Source organism: Drosophila gunungcola, unplaced genomic scaffold (assembly GCF_025200985.1).
Source record: "Drosophila gunungcola strain Sukarami unplaced genomic scaffold, Dgunungcola_SK_2 000122F, whole genome shotgun sequence".
Classification (NCBI taxonomy): Eukaryota; Metazoa; Arthropoda; class Insecta; order Diptera; family Drosophilidae; genus Drosophila; species Drosophila gunungcola.
This window is the reverse complement of record NW_026453283.1, coordinates 110,082-133,428: the sequence shown is the minus strand read 5'-3', so window position 1 is coordinate 133,428 and position 23,347 is coordinate 110,082. Positions and strand designations below refer to the sequence as shown.

The following is a 23,347-nucleotide window of genomic DNA, read 5'->3' as shown; positions in this document are numbered from 1 at the left end:
AACAAACAATTTAATATCAATTATGTTATAATTCGAATTAAAAGAAATGTTTGGATATTTTTCATTGTTTATGTTAATAAAACAAAATAATTGTTATCCTTAATATATGAAGTCAAATAAAACAGAATGTCTTATCTAACTAAATGTGTTTGGCAACAGACTTGCCTAGTTTTTTTTTTTTAAGGATTATTGTAAAAAGTGTTTGGACAGGCGGACAAACTGTTCGTCCAGTTTTTAGCTTGAGCATTAGACAAGATTAAAGACTTTTAGATAAGGCAAACTGGAAAAGACTCTACAAAGACTAGGGATAAAAAAAAGTAATGTTTTAGACGGACGAGCAACGCTATGAGTATGACTACGCCTAGGCCTACACATATGGATTTTGTATATATACAGGATAATGCCTTTTGCTGCTGCTTAATGATAGCGCTACGTATTTAGTGATTTAAAAATTAATGTTTGTCAAGTGCTTGATATGAAATGTTTAAAAATAGTTTCATTTAAATTATCCGAATCAATTTTGTTATATTTATGACATTTTAAGTAACACTTAGGGACACAAATTTATTTATGAAAACTTCTTCAATTCCAAACTGGTAATTTTTTTAAACTTTAAAGGTAATAAAAATGATAAGAAAATTACTATTCAAATTTGTGTTTTGTGTCTAAAAAAAAATTAAAAACTATCAACAATTAAAAGCACTGAGTCATAGAAATGTGTTTGCAATTAGTGTCAATGATTTTCTTAGGGATTTAATTGATTATATGGCCAAATAGATCTAAAATTATTAAGCAATTAAGTAATTTTCTTTTTAAATTAAACAAAGAAGTGAAAGAAATGTAGGAACAATAGAAGGCACATAGTTACAAAAGATTGCTAACATATTTAACTTGAAATTCTTAGTTTCTAGGCAGCAAAAGACATCAAGCTGTGCTAAAAAAAATGTGTTTTGTATAATTCCAGTGCTTTGCGAGTATGTCGTTCCTACACGGGAATGCCCGTGCGATCCTTGATCTTGCCGAGCACATTGACATGCACCTTAGAGTAGCCGCTGGGCTTCTTGGAGAGGCCGCCTGGAGCGGCGGCACCTGGTAGTGGAACGGCAGCCGTGGAAATGCCCACGTCAATCGATGCGGACGCCGAGGCCGAGGACAATGGCGACGAGTGCTTGGAGTCGTCCAGATGCGATGATCGCTGGGTGGACATCAATAGGTCCTCGCTGCTGGGACGCAGTTGCGCCGATGAGGGCGTGTAGATGGGCTGCAGCTTGTCCACCTCGTCGTCGATGGCCTTGAACTGCCAGCTCCAGTTGGGCCGGTACAAAAAGGGGCGATGATCGAACCGATTGTCATCCGGACTGTAGCTCTCCATATGCACCGATGGCGTCAGCACGGTCATCTTGTGCCGATTGATGGCATAGCAGCGGAAGAAGTGCTTCACCTTGTCGGCCACCTCCTTGGGACTGAGATCGCCCTTCCAGGTGGCCACCAAGCGGCAGAACATGCTGTACGGTCCGCAGAAGGACTGCTTGCGCAATCGCCCGTACTCGGACAGCTCCGCATACGACATGCCCATGTCCTGCTCGTCCGTCTGCTGCAGCTCCCCGTTCTCCTGCAGCGGCTCCAGCTCGGCGGTGGGCGGCGCCTCGATAATCGACTCCAGCACGGGCAGGTTGAACCTGGATAATTAGGGATTAGCGAGTCGGTTAGCTATCTAGCAACTTTTAGGGAGGATATTGAAGGTATTCACTTAAATCTATTGAGTGGGGGCTTTTCCTCGAACAACTTGGGATGAATTTTACTTAAAAATTTTGTTTAAAAATAATATCAAGTAGAATAACTTCTTTTACTTCCATTAATTTTAATTGAATAAAATATTTAAAACCAAAGATAAGCTTTTAAACGTATTTAAGTTTGTTTAATCCTGGAACAAGATTTGGTTAGAGGCTATTTAAAATAATTATAATTATAATTTTGTATACTCGTAAAATTGTATTTTCAACATCTCTTATTTGTTTGTTAGAGTTTTATATTTTACTATTTAACATTTTGAGACAATCAATTTTGTAAAAGGTATAAATTAAAAAAAGTGTATAGATTTCTTAAATGGAGGTGATTTTGATATTAAAAACAAATTCTATATTATTTTTAGACATCGGATTGTCAGATAAAAGCAGAATGCTAAACATACGATTCCAAACAAAGTTTGTGTAAACTACATTTGTTTTGATAAACTCAAAATTAAATTTAGCTTTATTCTTATTTGAATTTTATTAAAACGATTTATTAAGATTACTAAAAATAGCGAAACTCTAAATGGGGTTTTATTAAAACCATTTTTGATGTTCAAATATATTTTCCTGAACTGATATATCAAAAAATAATTTGAATGAAAATTGTTTTTAAAATTTCAGAACTAAATTCTAGTTTGATTTTAATTATGATTTAATTAAAACAAATGTTTTTATCCGATGTCTAGTCTATAATGTCTATGAGTTGCTCCCCCAATTAATGCAATATTTGCTTACTTATCCTTGGCGTAGATCAGAAATCGTCGCAGATCCATTTTGGAGATCCCACCAATCGGATTGATGTCCGCCGAGGAGCAGTCGTACTTGGTCAGATAGCCGCGCAGCGACTCATCCACATTGGCGGAGCCGAGGACGAGCAGTCCGCCCGGCCGATTCCTCACCCACAGCATCAGCTGGGCAAAGATGTAGGCCAGGACCATGCGAATCCTCGACTGGATGTTCTGCAGCGCCAGGTTCTGGCGGGCACAGCCGCCCTGCATCCGGAATCGGGGCGTTAGACCCGTGACGGCATTGAATATGCCCAGCAGGGCATTCACGGCCAAATCGATGCTGATCTCGATGTGGTAGCTGCCCAGTTGGTTGGCCAATTGGGCGGCCCTGCGTCTCGTCTCCTTGCTGCTATTCACGCTGCCCATGAAGCAGGTGACCAGCAGTCGATTGCACAATCCGGCGGCATTATCCGGCGTATAGTCGGTGTCGGCCAGGATTTTGCGTATGTCATGCAGGACCTGGGCATCGCCCAGTTGCACAGCCTGCACAATCAGCCGGCACATGGAGTGCACTATGGTGGCGGAGCTGCTGGAGTCCACGCCGCCGCTCAGGGGCAGAAAGAAGCCACCCTGACCGGATCGCCTTAGATAGTCCCAGAGCCAGCAGGCTGGCCCCAAGGCAATCTCCTCCTCGGGCGTGTGATTGGGCCAATTGAGCGGCGGCGTCGACGTCTTGAAGATGTCACTGTGCGTGGACATCTCGAAGTCACAGTGAATCCGGGGATAATCCGCTGCTCCCGCAGCCGCCGTGCAGCGTGATCTCAGGCTGACGCGATAGGCACGAATCTCCTCCAGATCGATGGTGGCCAGCGTGACCTCCACATCCTGCAGGGCAAACTGTTGACCCCGGGCCAGGAGTTCACCATTCAGGGCTATGGCCGAGCAGCCATTGAAGTACACCCGCTGGCCATCGCAGCCGCGAAGATTGCTAAACAGATAGGCGCCGCCGGCCTTGAAGCTGGCATTCCGCACCAGATCGGTGGTTATGTGCGCCTTCCTCAGCTCCATGTAGCTGCCGGAACTGTTGACGATCAGTTCCACGCCGGCCAGCGACATGTCGATGTGCTTGCTGCGCACATTCCACAGCTCCTCGCAGATCTCGTAGCCCAAACAGGTGTCCCTGGTGGCAATCACCGCATCGCCAAACGGCACCGTCTGCTGGCCCGTGTGCTGGGCAATCATCCGCGGCAGCACGTACTCCTCCGTCTGCAGCGACTTCGTCCAGGCGGTGAACCAGCGCGACTCCCTGTAGTTGCCATCGTCGCACATGGCCATCTTGGGCCGGATGAGCAGCAGCTGGCGGTTGAAGAACGCCACCCGGCAGTTGTAGGCCACGTTGCGATGCATCACCGGCATGCCCACGTCCACCAGCATGTTCTCACTATATCAACATTATCATTACCGTTATATGGGTTAATCCATACCAAGCTTTCAATGGCACTCACCAGATGGGCGACATCATCACCTCCAGCAGCACCTCCCACGAGTGCAGGAAGGTGTCCGGCTCCCGGAAATGGTCCTCGCAGCTGTAGCCACTGTTCGGAAATGAACACAAAATAATAATCACAATTTAATGATTTATTTCTGATTATTATTTATTCGCTCACAGAACAATTATTGTTGTTAAAACAACTCAAAATCCAAAAAAAATTAAATTATTTTGGAAATTTTTTTCATCGAAAAAAAAAAGTTGTTTTTTAACGTTGCTCAAAACCGGATTATTGTTTTTGCGATATAGGATAGTTTTTGTTAGCTTATTAAGCAAATCAAGACGAACCAAAAAAAAAGGATTTCAATAATAATTTTTTTTTATAATAAATTTTTTTTTTTTTGGAACTTGGGTTTTATTGGTTCTTTTTAATTCATTATTATTATATTGTATTATATTACTACCTTATAATATGTTAAGGTAACCTAGGAACTATACATTTGGGGATTCCAACAAAAATTACAAGGGTTTTGAAACTATTTATAAATAAGTGTAAAAATATACATTAATATATTTAACATCTAGAAATCCATTGGATTTATTTTCGTAAGTTGGCGCTTTTTTTCAGTACATACTTTTGATCACCTTTACTTTAAAAACCCAAGTAATTTTTGTGACATCCCGCAATACTGAATTTTTGTTAGGCATCCAGAAGACTTAATTATATTTTAAGTATCAAAAATTTAAAATCAGACTTGGGGCTCATCAAATGTCTAAAGTTAAAGTTTAAGGCAATGCTACCTTTGTTATAATAAATTTGAAAACACCTTTACTGAGTAAGAAAATAAATGAAAGTGTATTATAATTTAAATGTTGTGGGATATAATATCCAGAAACGATAAAGACAATTTAACTGATTTTAAACCCCTTGAAAATATGTCTTAAGCTATACAGTATGTACTTACCAAACCTCCAGTTCAGGTCCTGTTCGATAGCTGGCGCCCATGTCCTTGGCCTCCAGGATGGACTGCAGTATCCTGGCCATATTCCCCTCGAAGTCCAGGGCCCATTGGTTCAATGTGGACACCGCCACCGTCACTTTGCGACCCATTTTTTCGTGATTTGTTTTATTTTTTGCTTTCTCCTCTGATTAAATACCTTGTTTTTGGTTGATTTGGTTTTTGGTTCCTTGTTGTTGTTACGTTTGCGCTTAGTTTTATTGTCAGTTCAAAAAATCGGCAGTTATCAACTGAAAATGAGGAAATTGGAGACAAATGGAGTTGTTTTTTTAATGCCCGTTGTGGTGTGCACAATGCAGTTGCAATTAATTTGATGGCTGCGATTCAAATCGACGGACTTGGTCGGCTCTCATGGCTTTTTGGTCTGTCGGCTGGCATTGTTGATTTCGGTTTTGTTGTTACAGCCAATATATCTAGGTTATTGATCAAACAGCCGCAGAGTCGCCGGTGGCAGCGAGACCTGACGACCTGACGACCTGCAAATTGGCCCGCTGACGTAGCCGGCATCTAAAATTAGAGCCAAAAGGACAAAAGGCGGCAGGACAACGGCGGCAAACCGGAGGATAATGCGACAGAGAGCCGCAAAAATTGCACAATTAACCCTCCAACTTTTTAAATTGCATCCGGAAGGGTTAGATACCGATGCGATTTAGTGCAGGCAAAACTTGAATACAAATTATCTATTGGCTTCACATTTATCCAATAGAGAACGACTGTTTCCATATTTTCCCGATCCATCGCTATTTCTTTTCTGATTCAATTGTAAACTTTACTATAAATATGGTTTATATCTTAAATATTATTTTAAAAGAAGCCAAATAGATGGATTAAAACCAACAAATTAGTATCCAAAAAAATATTACAATACATACTTTGCTCATTTTAAAAATGTGTTGTTTTAAGGTCTAACTGGTTTTATTGACATCAAAAAGCATAAATTCATAAATAAATAAATCGTATAAATATTTATTAAAATTTGTTGTAATTTGATTTAAGAATTTTCTGAACGCCGCATTTATAATTTCGGAACTTATATAGCAAAAAAAAATTTTTAATGGGTAAAATACGATTTTAATGATTTTTTCATTCAACAATTTGTTGTTTAATTTTTTTCTAAATTTGTTGATATGTATATAAGGACCAAAACTTTGATTTGTGTGACTTGTAATTCATAACACTGTCAATCAATTTAATTAAATTGAAATAAAATTAAAAACATTTTAAGTAAATTCGGACATTGCTCATTAATTGCTTAAAAATACTTATGTAATATAAAAGCTTTAAAATGTAACATTATTAAAGAGTATTGACACATGTGTATTGAGGGGGTAAGAGGTCTAGTTTGGGTAAATCCCTTAACCCTTGCGAGTGTGTTGCAATTTGAAAATTCCACATCAAGTTGCGGAATTTCCGGTGTTTTGGCCACTTCCTTTTACACCCCTTTTACTTCCCCAGAATTTCCAACGCTTTTTCCCCAAAACTTCACAAATTCCCTGCTGCCCTGTTACCGCAGGCTCCATATATCATCATTCATGACGCACTCTTGGCATTTCAAGCTGAAAAATTGAAAGCCAAATGAAAAACGGCTGCACAGTAAAATATGATTGTACTGTGATTTAATTTCTGAAAACTAAAATTTTGTTTCATCACAAAACATTGGATTTCAAAATAAAATTTTGATTTTTGTGTCTTTTAAAATGAATTATAATAAATAATAATAGCAAACCTATGAAATTTTACAAATTAAATTTTAAATTTATTTTAGTTTTGATGTGATGAAACAAGAGAATCGTTATTTAGTTATATTTATGCAACGTTTCCATTAAAATTTTGGGATCTCTTAATCTTTGGATAAAGCTATACTAAAGCAGTTTTGTTATTGATAAAATATCTGATATTTTGTGATATTTTTTCTCCAAGTTTTTTTCCTTCTGCCTCACTTAACCAAAAAACCTTATGCAAATTTACTTTGCCAGGCAACAAAAGTTTAAAACACGCAGCGTACACACACCTTCACTCGCACACATGCATGCATGCATGAGGTGAAATTTCGCATAAAGTTCAGAGTTCATTTAGTTGGCCCGTAGAAGTCGCGCATATTTCATTTCTCCCGTCGCTTGATGGCTGACAGGAGCACTCTACCCAATCTCAAGTCCAAAAAAGACCCCAAACCATCACTAGCCATCCCTCATATCCTCATAAAATGACTGACAAAGTTGCGTTTACAATTTTTCGACGCCTCGGCGTTTGTGGAAATGTGTGAAGGTGGAATGGCAGGTGCAGTGCTGCCAATTTTGTATAAATAAAAGAAAAATAAGACAGGAAGAGTAACAAAAATGTTGTGTTTTTATTAAATATTGTATTTGTCTTAAATTCAGAAAAAGCGAGAAAGAAAGCTAGTTTCGGCAAGCCGAATTATATTTGCCCTTGAAACTATAATAAAAATATATTATTCTAACGATTATATATCTTCAGTTGTATGCAATGTGTATTAGACAATAAAGTTATGTATTTTGTTTATTAAATTATTTGCTTAAAAACAGCGTAGCTAAAATCATGATCTTGATTTTATAGGGTGGGAAATACCCTAACTAATTTGCAAAATTTTACTGAAATTATAATACCCTTAGATATATAGATTTATTTTAAATATGATTTTACGGAAAAAAATTAAATAGCTCAGGGATAGCATCTGGAATTTTTTTTTGAAGAAAATATGTGAATTTGTAAACAAAAACATTGTAATGTTTTACAATTTATGTAATTTGTAAAAAAATTTACAAAACAAACTATTTCCAGTTTGATTTCAAGAAAGTTATTTTAGGTGTTCAAATTTCCGCAACAACAGCGTTGGTCAGGTGTGTTGGAAATGTGGGCGCAGGGGGCGTGGCACATCGACGGGTGAGTGTGTGTGTTTGTGTGCGAGTATGTGCGTGTCGCAAGCGAAATGCATTGAACTTTGACCCGCGGCAAAGGGCAAAGCTTCAGGACATAAAACAAAAGGCCGACGTCGTGGAGAAGTGAAAAACTGGAGAAAGCGGGAATGCAGAATGAAAAAAAAACTTTTGCCAATTGGCAGCCAATTTTAATGGCACATAATCAACAGTGGCAGCGGAATGGATGGTATGTGGGGGAATCCGATAAATATGCCAGCATATACGATTATCTGCGATAAGGGGTGTCGATTCGAAACGATTAATTTTCGAACTTACACATAACCCTTTAAAAATTTTAAAGCAAGTTGCTTTAAAAAATAATATCTAAAATTTCTGCTTTTTGAATCCGACACTTTGGTTTTAAAAATATGATTTTAAGAAATGGGACTTTGTGCTTGAAAACATTTGCAGTTTATTTCAATTTCCAATTTTTTATAATAAAAAATTATATGAGTTCTTAAACATTAAACTTCATAACACAATTTTAAACCTATTTTTACTTGCCGTACGGACAATAATAATAATATAATATAATATCGTTAAATTCAACCTTAATTTTTGTTATGTTATTTTATTTAATATACATTTATACTATTTCATATATTTTTATATTAACGTAAATATTTGTATATTCTTTTCATGTTTTTTTTTTTTTTGTCAAAAATGAAAACCAAATATTAAAGTAAAAAATATTTTATCAAATATACACATTCAAGAATTCGTTATAAAAACATAATAATCTATGATTTGAACTATATTTTCAAAGCCTTCAAAAAAACAAACATGATTTTCTTTCCTTTAAAGTTTTATTTATTTAATTACAAAATAATATCTGTAGGCAAATAAAATTCGGTATTCAATCAAAAGATTTCGATATCTTAAAAAGTGCTAAAGAATTTAATTTGCAATTTGGAGAACTTCAAAGATGAAAAGTTTCGGATCTCCCTGGATATTAACACAAAAGGACACCCTGTTTTCCGATGGACTCGCATGTGCATTATGGGCCTAGGTGCTGGCACGCCAAGCGACCTGCTCTTTTCACTTGGCAGAGGATCGGGGCAACGGAAGTGGTAGTGGATGTGGAACTGGAACTGGAAAATGGGACAGGTACTGGGAAAGGGATAGGGACAGGGACAGGGAGAGAGACAGGGAGAGGAAAGTCATTGGCAGCGACTCCGCATCCTGGAGCCTTTTCCGCTGATAGCTGCCACTAATGCAACTAATTCGCTTTGATTTGTTTGCCAGTCCGCGTCGAATTGTCACGAAGTGTTTCCCGTTTCCTTTCCGACTTTTCCGGCTTTTCCGGCGGCATCGGATCACATCCGGTGGCCAGTAGCCAGTTACCCGGTATCCGGCGCCGGGTGCCGTTCACCGTTAACATTTACCGCTCGCACTAAGGTGAAAATACCGCTCCACTGGAATCGTACACTGGGAAAAAATCTATCACATATTATCTATTACTCTTGTGTATTAGAAAATAACACACAAATTTTTTTCACATTGGTGTAATTGGTAAAGTTAGAAAAATAATTAAATTTTAATTTGCATTAGCAAATTCCTTTAATTTTGAGCCTTGAAAAAAATACCAATAGATACCATTGACCATTGCAAACAGTTTTCTTCAAGTGTACGGGTAACATAAGGAGCAAGTCAGCGGAATAAAGTGTGAGCGAGGTAATCGCAGTGTGCCGGTCGATTTTGAAACTCAGTTCCCATCGATTCCCGCAATTAAGCAGGCCCTGATACTTCAGTTCTATTCGGCCCACTACACACACTAGACACACACAGCACATCCACAAAAAACCCCATCCGAATACCCCACATTTATTTACACCCTTTTGCAATTCTATAGAACACACATGAGCACACGAAAAGGTAAAAAACCATTCGAAATCGAAGAAAATTTCAGCACAAGGCTCGTCCAGCAAAATAGCGACCACAAATTCGTACATCCAGGAACACCGCATCCGGACACAAACACAACCAACTGAAGACCTGGAAACCCCACAAGATCCTCAAATCGTTAAGTGATCAGCCAACCGGAAAAGCCAAGCCCAGCTCCAGAAATGCAGAAGGGTGTCAAGGACAAGGAGAACCGGAATGCGACGATGGGTCCGGAGATCTGCGAGTTCCACCAGCAGCAGCAGCCGCCATCAAAACAAAACGAAGGTGAGTCAAGGCGGTGCGGTTATAACACTAGACAATTATGGTTTTCACTAAGCTCAATTTAAATTGATGAACCTTATGTGTCTTGTGTTGTGTACCAGCTATCCTAAATTACTATTCGTACCCCATATATGTCAAATAGAAAAAACAAAAACTAATGTTTATGATCAATATAAAAACTCCTGGTTTATACTGATAATATATACATTTCATATAACATTAATAATTCATCTGAAATATTATACTAGTAATAGAAGAACACCAACTGTTAGTTTGCAATTTAAACAGAAAGAGAGCATTATAAATTATTAATGATAATAATAATGTTTTAAATTAACTAAAAATCTTGTTTAAAATAAATACATCAATCTGAAAGTTTACTTTTATCAAGTGTGTCTTAAATAATAAAAAAAAATAATAAAATAAACTCATCTTATTGAGAAAGTTTTAGTACACAATAGCTAACAATTCATGAAACAATAGTTTAGTTTCGATTACTAATTTTTTTTGGTTGTACTTTAGACCTTATAGGTATTTAAATCGGGCTTGGGATTGGAATATTATAAGTACGGCTTGGCTAAATTGGGTTCTTTTTTTGTAAATTTAAGACTATTAATAACCTATGTAGGCAGTAGGTTTTATTAATTGGGAAAGACGGCACTATTAATTATAGTTTTATCTGGCTGTAAATAATACAATCAATTAGGGGAACCCTTCGAAAATCGCTTGAAATAAATCAAAGCTTAACGATAAACCTGCCCATAAAGTTCACTTTGCCGCCGTAGTTTTGGCTTTTTGCTTGCATTTGACGTACCTGACGCCTGACGTCCACCGTAAATAGTTGCAAAATTGTTTCTTTTTTCGGTGCCGGCGTCTATTTTCGTCTCGGCTCTAAATGCATATCAATAACGAAGAAATGGAGAAAATGGAAAAAACGGAGCACTTGCCGCTCTGTTTTGGCTCCTGTCACTGTCTTTTATTTGGGGGCGCCCCCGGAAGTACGAAAATACCAAAAGGGAAGGGGAATGGTGGGGGGGTGCACGGACGGATAGTCTTCACTGTACCTGTACTGCGGGCGGCCGCAGCCAAAAATACAAAAATAAAAATATACAACACGAAACCATTGAGCAAACACACAACAAAGAATGTATAGTGTAGTATATCAAAAAAAAAAAAAAAGAACAAAGGAGACGCAACCAATTGGTGAAGCGAAATGACATGCAAGCGACGCAAGGCTATAGGGGCTTAAGGATCAGGGGTACAGGATCAGGCGGAGGCGCCACCGGGTGTTGCAGCAAGTGTTGGACCCGGGTTTGGGTTACCCCATGGCCCTAATGACGCATTGCAGACAAAAACGATACGACGCCTCGTGGCATTATCCCCCGGATAGATACGACTATAGTATGACTCGTGTGTGGTGTGGTGGCAATACGGCATACGCTGATTATTTTGGCGATTATTAATCGATACTTGGCAATCAAGGATTATCTTTTACGATTACTGATTGGTATGGCGCGATGGTTGACTATATTCGTGACTATTGTCCCTATTGTTTGATAGAAAATATTGTGTTGCTATTAATGGAGCTTACTGTTGATCGATGACCTGAACATTTTCGCGATTTTTAATCGATGCTTGACTATCAAAGATTATTCTTTACGATATAATAAGTTATCAAATTTGTATTAGTATTTGTACTATGTTAATGATATATATTATTGTTGATTGGTAATCTACCATGGTTAATCAATATTTTTAAAAATTTGTAAATTATTATTTTAAAACTTAAAACGCAGGCAATGCCGTCGAGTGTTAATTTGGTGCATTGTTATTAAAGTATCGTTGCTGCAAAATGGGTTTATCAGCCGAAACGGATCTGTGCCACATTTTGAAAGGGTTTCCCTTGCGTGGCGCCACCGCCAAGTCATTGAGATTGAGCCGCCCGAAAGGACCTCTTCTCTAAGGACGTCCCGCCGCTGCCAGGGCGCTGTCAAATGCCAATAAGCCGACATCGTCTCCATCTCCGGCAAAAACAACCAAGCTAAAGCTAAAAAATTGGTGCCAAGCGGGCCATGCAAAACACACAAAGGGCAGGGGGAGATGGAGCGAGGGGGCGGCTACGAGTGGCAATCGGTATTGCCAAATCAGCTATTTTTTTTAATCGCCCTTTTGGCTTTTTTTTAAGATAAATTTCCCCAGTGCAAATATTTTTAATTCAATAAATCATATTTCATAATAATCCTTTAAAGCGTTCGGCTTAATCTTTGCTCATGTTTCAATCTGTATACTGTACAACTTATTTGTAAAATGCTTATTTCGAAATTGCCGCAATCTGTCATCGCCAAATGAAATTCATGTGCCAAAATTTGGCAAAACTCAAATAAAACATAAATGTCAAGCTTTTAAGGGAAACGGACGTGATGAATGGGGTGCAATAATATTCAAACTAATATACAAACTATGCAATAGGTTGAATAACATAAGCTATAAAAGTGATTTATTCATGGGATTTGTTTATTTCAACGATCTGTGGTATTAGAGCTCGGTTTATTCTAACTGTAAAACCGAAAACTCGTCATCACTGATGGAAATCGCTCACGCGCCAAAAAAGAAGGCAGCTGAGAAGGGGGGTGGAGGAAATTTCAATGGAGTTGGAGAACAGGGTACACCCATATAAGCATTTGTCCCGGCTCAAACGGGATTAAGTGAGCATATTTTTTATTATATATTTTAAAATTTGAAAACAAAAGCCCCGCCCAGAAGGGCAGGGGGGCCGGGTTACAATATGGATGGGGAGGGCTAGGACTTGCTGCGCTGTTTATAGCCCATGTCGTGCGCAATTTATGTTAATCACAGCGGAGTTTCAAAGGGTAGGTGGAGTGAAGGGTTTACAGTACACCCCCCTTAGCCACCGAAAGTATCGCCCGCCCCCCGCCTCCTTTGCCACGTGTAGTAGGCCTACAACAAAATAACGAAAAACTATTTTTTGTTGTTTTTCTGTGTTTTCTTTAAATACTCTAGCAAGAGAGGGTATCATATTTATGAGGTACAGCATGGAAACGCAATATCCAGATAATAGGACTCCTAAATATCATTTTGAGATATATATTTAAAATAAGATACCAAACCAGAAATTTTATAATTGATTTAAAAAAAAAATAGTTCAAATAGTTACTCATACGCCAAGTAAGCCCCATGGAAATTCATGTTTATTTAAAACTAGTAAAAAAAACCTGTCAAATTTTCCACTTCATAAGAACCTATGACGGCAAAGGTCTTCTAAACATTTCAATGTTTTTCATTAAATCAATCGGAAACTTGGCCTATTGGTGTACTATGTGTTGTCCAACTAACATAAAAATTTTTTCCCGATCATAATATGCCATAGCCGCTACAAGAGGGTATATCTGCATCGTTCTTTGGAACTTGAACCTTCAATTTGTTTTTGTATTGTTGTTTTTTGTCGGTGCCTTGCACAAAGGCAACGCCGTGGCAGCAACAATTTTAATGCCGTGGTTTACTGTGATTCGCAATTTCTCCAAAGGCAGCGACGTCGACGCCGGCAGCGGCCACCATTGTCGTCCGCGTTGATTTTGCAGCTCCAGCTCAGTCAGCAGTTGCGCTAGCAGCTGAGCTGAGCGAAGAAGAGAGCGACTGGAGATCGAGATTTACTGTTAGTTGGGCTGGACAGGCACGCGCGTGTTCCTCTGTCCACGGGATAAATAGTGCTTTCTTTTTTTTCGAGTGCATCTCCTAAGATGGCGGAGAGAGAGCGGGAGGAGTTGTCAGCCTCCTTCAGCCGCCTCCTTAGAACTTTGAGCTCGGCATCGATGAGCAGACGGCCCCTCTGTGCCCCGCCCTTGGCCCTCCAGCAGCCTGTGCCCGTGCGCCAAAACGAGATGGAGAGCGCAGAGAGTACGGAGAGATGCTGTAGCAGCTGCAGCGACGATAGCAACAACAATGGCGTAGAGAGGGAAACGGAAGCTACGGAGCTGGAATCCAAGGAGGAAGTGGGAGAACAAGATGAGCTGGAGCTCAAGAGAGACAGCACCGTTAATGTGAATGTGGTGCGAGCCAACTTCAAATGCAATGACATGGAATGCTCTCTAGTCCTCGGCGACTACGTGAATGGTGAGTCCCGTTAGATTCTCCATCCCCCACACAGAACAAAATTGATTGCTTAAAAAATGTGTTATATCACATTTTAATATTTACGAGACTCCACGTCAAGCGGTGCAACTGTGTAAATAATTGGCCCTAAAGATGGTTGCTGTTGTAGCAATTAATAGATCGGAAAGAAAATGTTAAAACATTGTTTTTAATTTTCACCTCTATTGAGCTAAAGAATAACAACTTATCACTGGGCAGCATCGAAACCTTAGCCTGGGCTATACAAATGTATGGTTCATCTCTATGTAACATGTTGTACATACGTACGTTAATAAAACATTTGATGTTAAGCTGATTTTTTTCACTGTGCATCCGCTTTATCCTTCTTCGCGCCCCTGGACCACTCAAGATGTTCATTCAAGCGCTGTCGAAAGATAATGAAGATTCAATTTGATGTGTTAGCAGAAAAAACGGAACAAAAAAATAAACTCAAGTAGGTTAGGTTAGGAAGGCAGGATATGGAGCTTGGATTACCCTTGAAAATACCCTAAAAACTTTTCTGATGCATAATAGTAGGCGATTCTTGGTACAAAACGGTGATGGAATTTGAAATTGATATTGATGCGATTTATGACAAAAACACATTTTAAAGTACATAAATTTGACTTTCAAACAATACATACATACATATAAGCTCGACAAATTTTTGGTTTAAATGTATATTACGTATACGCAATGTAATAGCGTTATAAAAATGTATGTTGTTTAAAAGTTGTTGGCACAGAAATGTCTTTAAATATTGTTCAGGCCCTAACTTTTTTTAAAACATTCTGGGCAGATTACAAAAAATTCCATTAATCTGGCACTCATGTCGTATACGTAATTTTTCTGAAATTTTTCGATCAGTAAAAATATTTAAAGCTGCTTATACTTTGGTTTTAAAAACTTTTTTTTTTTTTTCAATATATTCTTGTAAATCTACAGCTGTGGATGCTGGACGAGTGTTTTAATTGTAAAGGGTAGAATATGTCTCGTTCAAAAAATATCTAAATGACTTTAAACAAAAAACAACTGACTCACTCCCTCATGAGCTCCCACATCAAAAGAAGCATGCACAATTTGCAGATATCCATCGGGAATATTATTCAGCAAGTTCATAATTCGCTTTTCACTTCCAATTCGTGTACATCGTTTATCTCTGTCACAATTATTAAACAGCTTCGAAATGCGGACTCGGGTGAATTTATTTTTTGTCTGAACAAAAACACACATGTCGGCCGTTGCCAAAATATGGCAAACGGAAATTTTTAATTGCAATTTGTTAATTTGCCCAAAGCAGCCAGCAGCCAGCAGCGAGCAAAAAGAGCGCTACCGTAAATATCGGATTAGGAGAACTTTTTAAAGTGATAAACATAAATTTGTGTTTTGAGAACCATTAAATAAACTGCGGTATTGATAAATTCCAATGTCATAATAATAATAATATTTATTTAGTCAGGTGTAGGATTAAGTCTATTGCATTTTTGATATTTTTTTTTAAAAGAAAACTATGATACCCTATCCAAGGTGTTTTAAACGAACTACTACATTTTCACTGTAATTCAATATTGTTTAATGATATTGCTAACTTTTTGGTAAATAATGTAATTTAATATAAAGTTTTAAGAACGATTTAGTTTAGCTAGTCCATTGGCTGTCCATTATCCACTGTAGATGCGAAAAGTAAGGCAATGTTCTTGGCGGACAAATCGGGGAATGGGGTGGCGAAAGCTAATCGCTGGCACAATTCGATGATTGACGAGGGCCAAGCGGCGTTGGGTGGCGAAAAAGGGGTGGAAAAGCGGGGGAAAATGGACATGAGAGGAGTACGGGAAGGAGGGGGGACAGCATGCGTTTACGGTTCGGTTAGAGAGTCTTCTTTTCGCCTTGGCAGTCACGGCGTCTTGCCAAAATAGAAAACACATAAATTGCACGATCAAGATCATTGCTGTTGCCTCTGTCGCTCCTGCTTTTCAATATACCCTTTCTGGGGGTATTTGAAAATTGGTCAGATCATTTTAATGCACGAGAGAAGATAATCACATACATGACTTTTCAGATGAAAATAAATTGATGGAGAATGCTTTTAGCTTTTTATGGTAACTGAGTTTGGAAAACCTGATATAATAAATATCATTTTTAATATAAGGGTGTAGAAAGTGCAGCTTATTTCTCATTATTTTGTTGTTCTTCTGCTTCTTCTTGCATTTCAGCCACTTCGATGACATAATCCCATAGGCAGAAAAATAGTGGGAAATAAAAGAGGATGAGGAGGAGAAAGAGATGGGAACACTATAGAGAGTGTGTGATTAAAAGTTTATGCTCTCTTTTGCTCTCTCCTCTCGCTCTTTGACACCTGTTCGTTTTGTGTCCGCGTAGGCAGCTGACAGCTGCTGCTTCATCCCACATAAGAACCCACGGTTTCCCATCACACCCACCCACCCCCTCTCTGATTTTCCCCACCCCCCTTTGCATTTTCCACCGATTTTTCTCTGCCGCCGAGGGAGCGACTTTGACAAATTTGTTTGGCATCGAGGCTTTGCTTTGATTTGTCTTGCTTTTCTTTTTAGCTGCGACTGTTTTCTTTTTGTTGCTGTCTATTTGAATAAATAAAACCCGAGCAGCAATTGATCGTCAGGGACTAAGTGGCTAAATTGTTTGTCCAAAACAATAATATAGGGCATCGGGTGCAGTGGTAGAGACAATTCCTTACCATCAGTAACCTATTTATAGGCATTTTTTTAGAGTTTACTAAAAGGAAAAACAATTTCAATCCTTAATCCACATTGTGAAATCTCAGCTCTACATAAAAATAACTAACTACAGTGGGCCAAATAAATTTAAGTATACTTTGCTCTGAAATTTCATTTAAAATGTTCGTAAAATTGTTTTACCCACTGTTTCTACATTCGATTGGCTAAAAAATACAACAATTTTAGTTAAAATCAATTGGAAATGTTACAGAGATCTAAACGGTTTTATAAAAGAAATCCCTTGATATTTACCACACAAACTATAAGCTTTTCGGTATAAACATGACCTGGAGATATCCGTAACCGTGATTCGCACCACCTTCGGCAAACATTTGTTGCTCGTTAGAATATGCACAAAAATTCCACAAATTGTGTTTTTTTTTCTGTTTTTTTTTTTTTTTTTTGGCGTATCCAAGGCTGGTTGCCTTTGGCTTTGGCTTTGTTTGAGCCATCGAATCGAATTCATGTTCACGGCATGCCATGGATGGATGGATGGATGGTTGGATGGGATGGCGGGTTCATAGATATGTACGGGGTGTTTTGGAGAGGACGACGAGTATAGTATGGAGGAGTGTATGGGTATGTGTAGAATGCCAGGACTACCTTGCACTTCCTTGGAACATTAGACAAAACGAGGACCGACTGAATGGGAGAGAGTGTGCGAGCGAGCTGGTGAGCTGTTGAGCTGGTGAGCTGGCGAGGCTTTGTTTATTTGTTTATAACAGTCGCAGTGGAAATTCGAGTTGGCTCACAACGGCTCGAATCATCGACTGCGGCTCAGTTCGGGGAAATCAGTGGTTATCATTTGACGACGCAATGCGAATGGAGCCGCAGAAAAAGCCACAAAAAATCGTCGAGTTGTCGTAGAGTTGTAGAGTTGTAGAGTCGTAATCGGTGTGGGAACAATAATAATGCCGCACAAAGCGGCTTTCTTTTGCTTCGATTGCATAAGGATCTGCAAGGAATATATCCGAGTGGTTTGCATTTTTTCAATGTGTGCCAAAAACGAGTGAAGCGAGTGAAATCAATCAGCAATTTGTGCTCCCATTCAAAAAACCACTCCACCATATATCAATTGCATTACCCCGCAACGGTCTTCCTATTGGTCTTCCCATCATAATGCCGTAAGCATCGAAATACTATATACCATGGACTTTGGAGGCGGTCGCGTGCAGTTCCTGCAGGCTCAGCTCTTTCCCGTCTGCACGCTGACCACGTCAAGTGGAGGTAATGGATCTTATTATTTAACAATAAACTATATATGTATGTACATAGGCACTCTAAACAAACCAAGTACTTTGCACTTGGTTAAGAAACATTTTTTTTAAATAAATAAGTGCGTCTACCTAGTCGTAAAATATTTCAGTTAACAATACCCAGTCAATAACTTCGAACATGCTCAAAGTCATAAAGTAAAGTACTAAACTATTTTAATTTCATACAAAAAATCAATGTTGCCTTGAAACAGAAAATGTTTTAATTCTATAATATAGTGTAGAACCAATAAGTTTTCGCTTTTCTAATTTCTTGTGTTTTGAAATGGCCAAATGGTTATTTACATTCATTTAACATGACAGGTGCTAAAAGAGTTGTCGAGTAAATGCACGAAGTACAATCCATTTAATAATACAGTATTACTTCTGCAACTAAAAGCAATTAGTGATTGCTAGTAAAACTATATGAATAAATAGAAAATAAGAGAAGTTTGGGCTTAGATATTTCATAAAAACTTTTTCTGAACATAATTTTTTATATAAATAAACATAAATTAATGTTTATTTCATTATCATTGTTATGAAATATAAATATTTCATGAGAAATTGATATAAATCTTGCAAAGTTGTATGGATAAACCTATTGCTTTATAAAAAAAAAACCAATCGTTATAAAAACGAACTTGATTTCTTTGGGAGTTAATTTTTATATTTTTTTTTAATAGCCGAAGATTTTAAGTTATCAAGGACTACCAATAAAAAAAAAACATTTAAAATCACAGTATTTTTATACTCACTTTCAATTTGTTGTACGAATAGATTGTCTAAGGGCACCTCGGTGTTGTAGTTCGTTTTAGTTGTTGCTGTTACTGGTAGTTCACTGTACTACATGGCCAGCATGGGGAATTTGTTGAATGTGGGGCTTCTATCGCCCGCCCGTTAGAAAGTTTCGATGTAAGTTGTCGTTCGATTGGATCCTTTCGTTCACCCTCCGTTTGTTGCCGCGTTTATTGTCCTCACCCCTTCTTGGCCCACCTGCAATCGGATAAAGTGCGGATAAATGGGAATTAGAATTAGCCGCAAAACTGTTTGATTTAAGTTGCCACTTGCGGCTGTCATGACAACGGCAACACAAAATCATTAACACAGAAATTCCGGAATCGCAATTCGGAAATCAAAGTCGTTGCCTGATGTTGTCAACGTCGTCGTTTGCCTGGCCAAGAAAATATAAATATATATATATTTATATATATATTTAGGGGAACAAATAGGGGGTATTCGAACCCATTTCAGTTCATTGGATTGCGATTAATAATATTTCACCTGCATAAATCAAAGGCAGAGACCCAGAGGCCTTCCAAATCGGAGGCAGTAAACTCATTAATGTTCATTGACTTGGGCCCTCGACCATTTCATTATTTCTAGCGTGCAATTTTTCTCGGTTGGGATCTCCGTCGTTCGGGTCTGTTGGATATATCAATCGCATACAGACCGTAGCGCTGCAGGTGGAATATAAGAATCGAAGGTGGGATTCGAATTCGGAAATCCCATAACAAAGGAGCGCAATTAAATGTATCTGGGTTAATATCCTTGTCTTGTGGGCCATCCAAAGAATACGAGGTTAATTAATTAATTGGCCTTGCTAACTCTGTACGCATTAAATTATGTTATTTCAAGAGTTCCTAATGTATAGTTGTAATATATTTCGTACTAAATTATCGTATATATACACTGGTTAAAAAAAAAAGTTGAACATCCAAATCTTTGTATTCTACAAGATTTAAATATAATATTTTCTCTTTGATTTTCATCCATTGCTGTTTTTAGTTATTTTAATATGAATATATTACATAAATATTGAATTTTTCTTTTGACTATTTTTGTATTTGATTTAAGTACCTGGAACTGTGATTTAAATTTAAACCATATTGTACTAATATGGTTAGTACAATAATATTTTTTTTCTTATATTTTCCACATTAATTTAAATTTTGAATATTCAATCATGTCATTTAATAGTTATTGTGTTAAATATTATTTTTTCATATTGACTATTTATTAACACTTTCTTAATAAATAGTCAAACCGTTATACCCCAAACTAGGACTTTATAGAACGTAAAAGCGTCTGGAAAAATGGCTATCAAAGAAATGCAAAATGTATCAACGAAATTTATTAAACAAATTTTATGAAAATTCAATTTGCGAATTCACAAAAAAAAAAAAAAAACAAAACAAACAAAATATGGTCTAGGCGAACAAGCAAGAACAAATCGAGAATAAAAATTGTGAAATATTTTGGGAAGTGAAAAATATTGCGCTTCGCGGATCGGATTTTGTTGGCTCTGAGGTTTCTCGGTCCGGCCTCAAAGGCATTGGCCGAATGCCTGCAATTGGGATAAACAAAATGCCATAAATATTACGAATAATAATACAATTTAAGTAAATAATATGCAAAGGCTGCAATTAGAGGCGATCGGCCAGCAGATCTCTGGCTCTCGATTGCCGCCTGCATTTGAGCATAAAAATTTAATTAACGCCAAATTCCTGCTGTCGCCATCGGCAGCAAAACGTCGCATTGGCGCAACAATTCAAAACAGAGAGAGCTTTCCACTTTCTAGCCCTTTCTCCTGCTTTCTCTAGCTCTCCTATTTTTTGTGTTGTTATGAATGAACGCGAAATGTTTGCCCTTGTCTATTTGGCCAAACCACATCGATTGGTGGAAAAAAAAAAGTGGACATGCAGTTAAAAAAAAAGACAAATGAACTGCAACTAGCTTAAATATAAATACTTATAAAAATATAATTCCTAAAAAAACATTCCTAAATTAAAGTTGTTCCTATATTCCTATATCGAGGCTTACAATTTTTAAATTATGCTTGATTTAGCAAAAAATAAATAACATAAAATGTATTTCAAAAAGATTAAGGTTTTTTTTTGATTTTTTAGTCTAAATCCTCTTATAATCTAAAAAAATATATTACAGAGTGTAAAATTTGAAGCGGCAAATGACATTTAAAAGCTCGCCAATTTTCGTCCAAAAGGAAACAGAGCACATCTAAAATTTACAATAACAAGAACAACACATGTGCAAGAGGTTGCGTAGGGTGAAAGGTCAAGGTCGCCTATTGAGCTTTGTCATTCCACTTAAACAGCAACTGACTTGGCTGCATGGTGCGTTTTGTTTTCTTGTGGACTTAAGGATATAATAAAAAATAAAAAGTTCAAATTAACATTGCAGAAAGAAAAATTATTTAAGACTCGATTTAATTTCGAATAGGCGAAAACTTTTAAAAGAACTATACAATTAACTTATTTACAAAAATATTTGTTTTATTTGAAATTTTTGTATCCCAAAATATTTTAATAACCCCATTTGGGGTTAAAACCAAGGGTTACTGGATTTGCGTATACTCGTTACTTTTGATTTGTAACAATTGTATAAAAAATTGTATAATTTGTTTATGTAATTTATTCATATTTTGATGCGTCCAGTTTGGGGAAATGGCATACGTATTTTTTGAAGATCACCCACGCACAGGACTCCTGCGCTCTCCCGCATACAGACACACACATACCCTGCCAAATCAGCTGCAATGGAGGAACTTTAGACGAAAGCTCCTTCAAAACAATAACAATGGCAGCAAGACAAACGCACACATATACGCAGGATAACGGTGCAGAAGAGAACAGCTGAGCCCGAAGCTTGCATCGGCAGCGAAAGTGCAAAAGCTCTCTCCCACTCTCTCTCTTTTCACCCACCGCCCGCTCCCCCTCTCTCGCTGGGATGCCTCCTCCCGCTCTTTTGCATTAAATAATATTCGCAGGCAGCGACGCCAACAGCGCCGTCGGCAGCGACGCAGCAGAGCAGAGCATTCCACATTCGCTGGGGTTTGGTTTTCCTTTCTGTTTTAGTCAAAAACAAATCGCGCAACGGCAAACGACAGATTAACAGTCGAAATCCCAAAACAAAATCAAAATAACGAAACGAAATCATAATATTGTAATTTAAAATCCAGAAACTCCAAATAACAAACACTGAGAACTCGAATTTTTGAAAACAAAGCTCAAAAACATTTACAGTCCCCGAATATTCGAAAAGTGTGCCGCCAAATATCGGTTCTCTATATCGGTTTTCTATTGCATTTTTTATCATTTTAATTTTTTTTGTTTTTATCTGTTTGTTCGAGTGCCACAAATTTTGAACATCGTTTGTCGAAAAATAAATACAAAAAAAATAAAAACAAAAAACGGCAACAAAAATTCAACAAATACGAACAGCTGTGCGAGTGCCGCCTCTTCATTCTCGCCCCCGGCCCCCCTCCACCCACTAAAATTAGCGTCTTCCTCTGTTTTTGTTTCGCTTTTTTCGCCCGTGTTTTTGTGCGTTTTTGAGATCGTTTGGAGGAGCGAGTTCTGAATTCTGTGCCGGTAAGAAAATTTCTTGGTATTTCTTGGGGTTACACAGAGCGAAATATATAAGCTTATCCTAAAAACAAGACTATCTTTCGAAAAGTAAAACGTATAAGCCCCACAACAAAGTGATAATTTCCTTATCAAGAATTTCTTATACAATAAGTTCAAAGGCCCTTTGCATATAAATCAAGACCTTAAAATGTGAAACATCAATATTTCTAAACAATTAGTATGAAAATTCAAATCAAAACCTAATATACGAGACTGTTTGTTTTTATGCCAATTTACTACAAGTGGGTTAACAAGATTGTTTGCACATCATTAAAGGTCTTATCTGTGATTTATCAACACATGATACTTAAATATCTCTATCTAATATTGTCTGGTTTTAGTGGTCTGATCTAATCTTATTTTTACAAGTAATTTTATGTTTTGAAAAATTTAAGCACGATTCTAAGCACACCAAATATAACCTAATTTATGACCCATTAATTCTTTTTTGTTAAAATACAATTAAAATGCAAGTTTACATCCAGAATAAGCCGAAATCACAATTTTTCACAGTGCATTTGCATAGATCCATTCAAAATGAGCCATGAAAAATTTGACATACTTGTGCTCGAGTGTTTTTACCGAAAAATCAACTGAGTAATCTCCGCGACAGCTTCCCAGAATAATTGGCTAA

General features: G+C 37.7%; 2 protein-coding genes across 6 annotated transcripts in view; one reads left to right on the top strand and one right to left on the bottom strand.

Annotated features, from left to right (window-relative positions):
• Positions 1 to 948: 948 nt before the first annotated feature.
• LOC128265413 (glutamine-dependent NAD(+) synthetase) overlaps positions 949 to 23,347 on the bottom strand; it is a 41,714-nt gene continuing 19,315 nt past the window's right edge. Inside the window, exons 3-8 of one of the 2 annotated variants that reach the window (XM_053001404.1) lie at positions 19,045 to 19,282; positions 14,569 to 14,665; positions 4,976 to 5,259; positions 4,027 to 4,116; positions 2,529 to 3,962; positions 949 to 1,679 (exon numbers count right to left, since the gene is read on the bottom strand). In XM_053001404.1, coding sequence (XP_052857364.1) covers positions 986 to 1,679; positions 2,529 to 3,962; positions 4,027 to 4,116; positions 4,976 to 5,121 — 2,364 coding nt within the window. In that variant the 5' untranslated portion in view covers positions 5,122 to 5,259; positions 14,569 to 14,665; positions 19,045 to 19,282 and the 3' untranslated portion in view covers positions 949 to 985. The remainder of the gene's footprint in view (positions 1,680 to 2,528; positions 3,963 to 4,026; positions 4,117 to 4,975; positions 5,260 to 14,568; positions 14,666 to 19,044; positions 19,283 to 23,347) is intronic. The other variant, XM_053001402.1, reaches the window with a different exon arrangement.
• The window catches only part of LOC128265407 (cytosolic carboxypeptidase Nna1), a 32,554-nt gene continuing 18,932 nt past the window's right edge, over positions 9,726 to 23,347 (top strand). For 2 of the 4 annotated variants that reach the window (XM_053001398.1, XM_053001397.1), the window contains exon 1: positions 9,726 to 10,134. In XM_053001398.1, coding sequence (XP_052857358.1) covers positions 10,032 to 10,134 — 103 coding nt within the window. In that variant the 5' untranslated portion in view covers positions 9,726 to 10,031. Of the gene's footprint in view, positions 10,135 to 13,793; positions 14,263 to 23,347 lie in introns of those variants that run through there. The other 2 variants (XM_053001394.1, XM_053001396.1) reach the window with 2 other exon arrangements.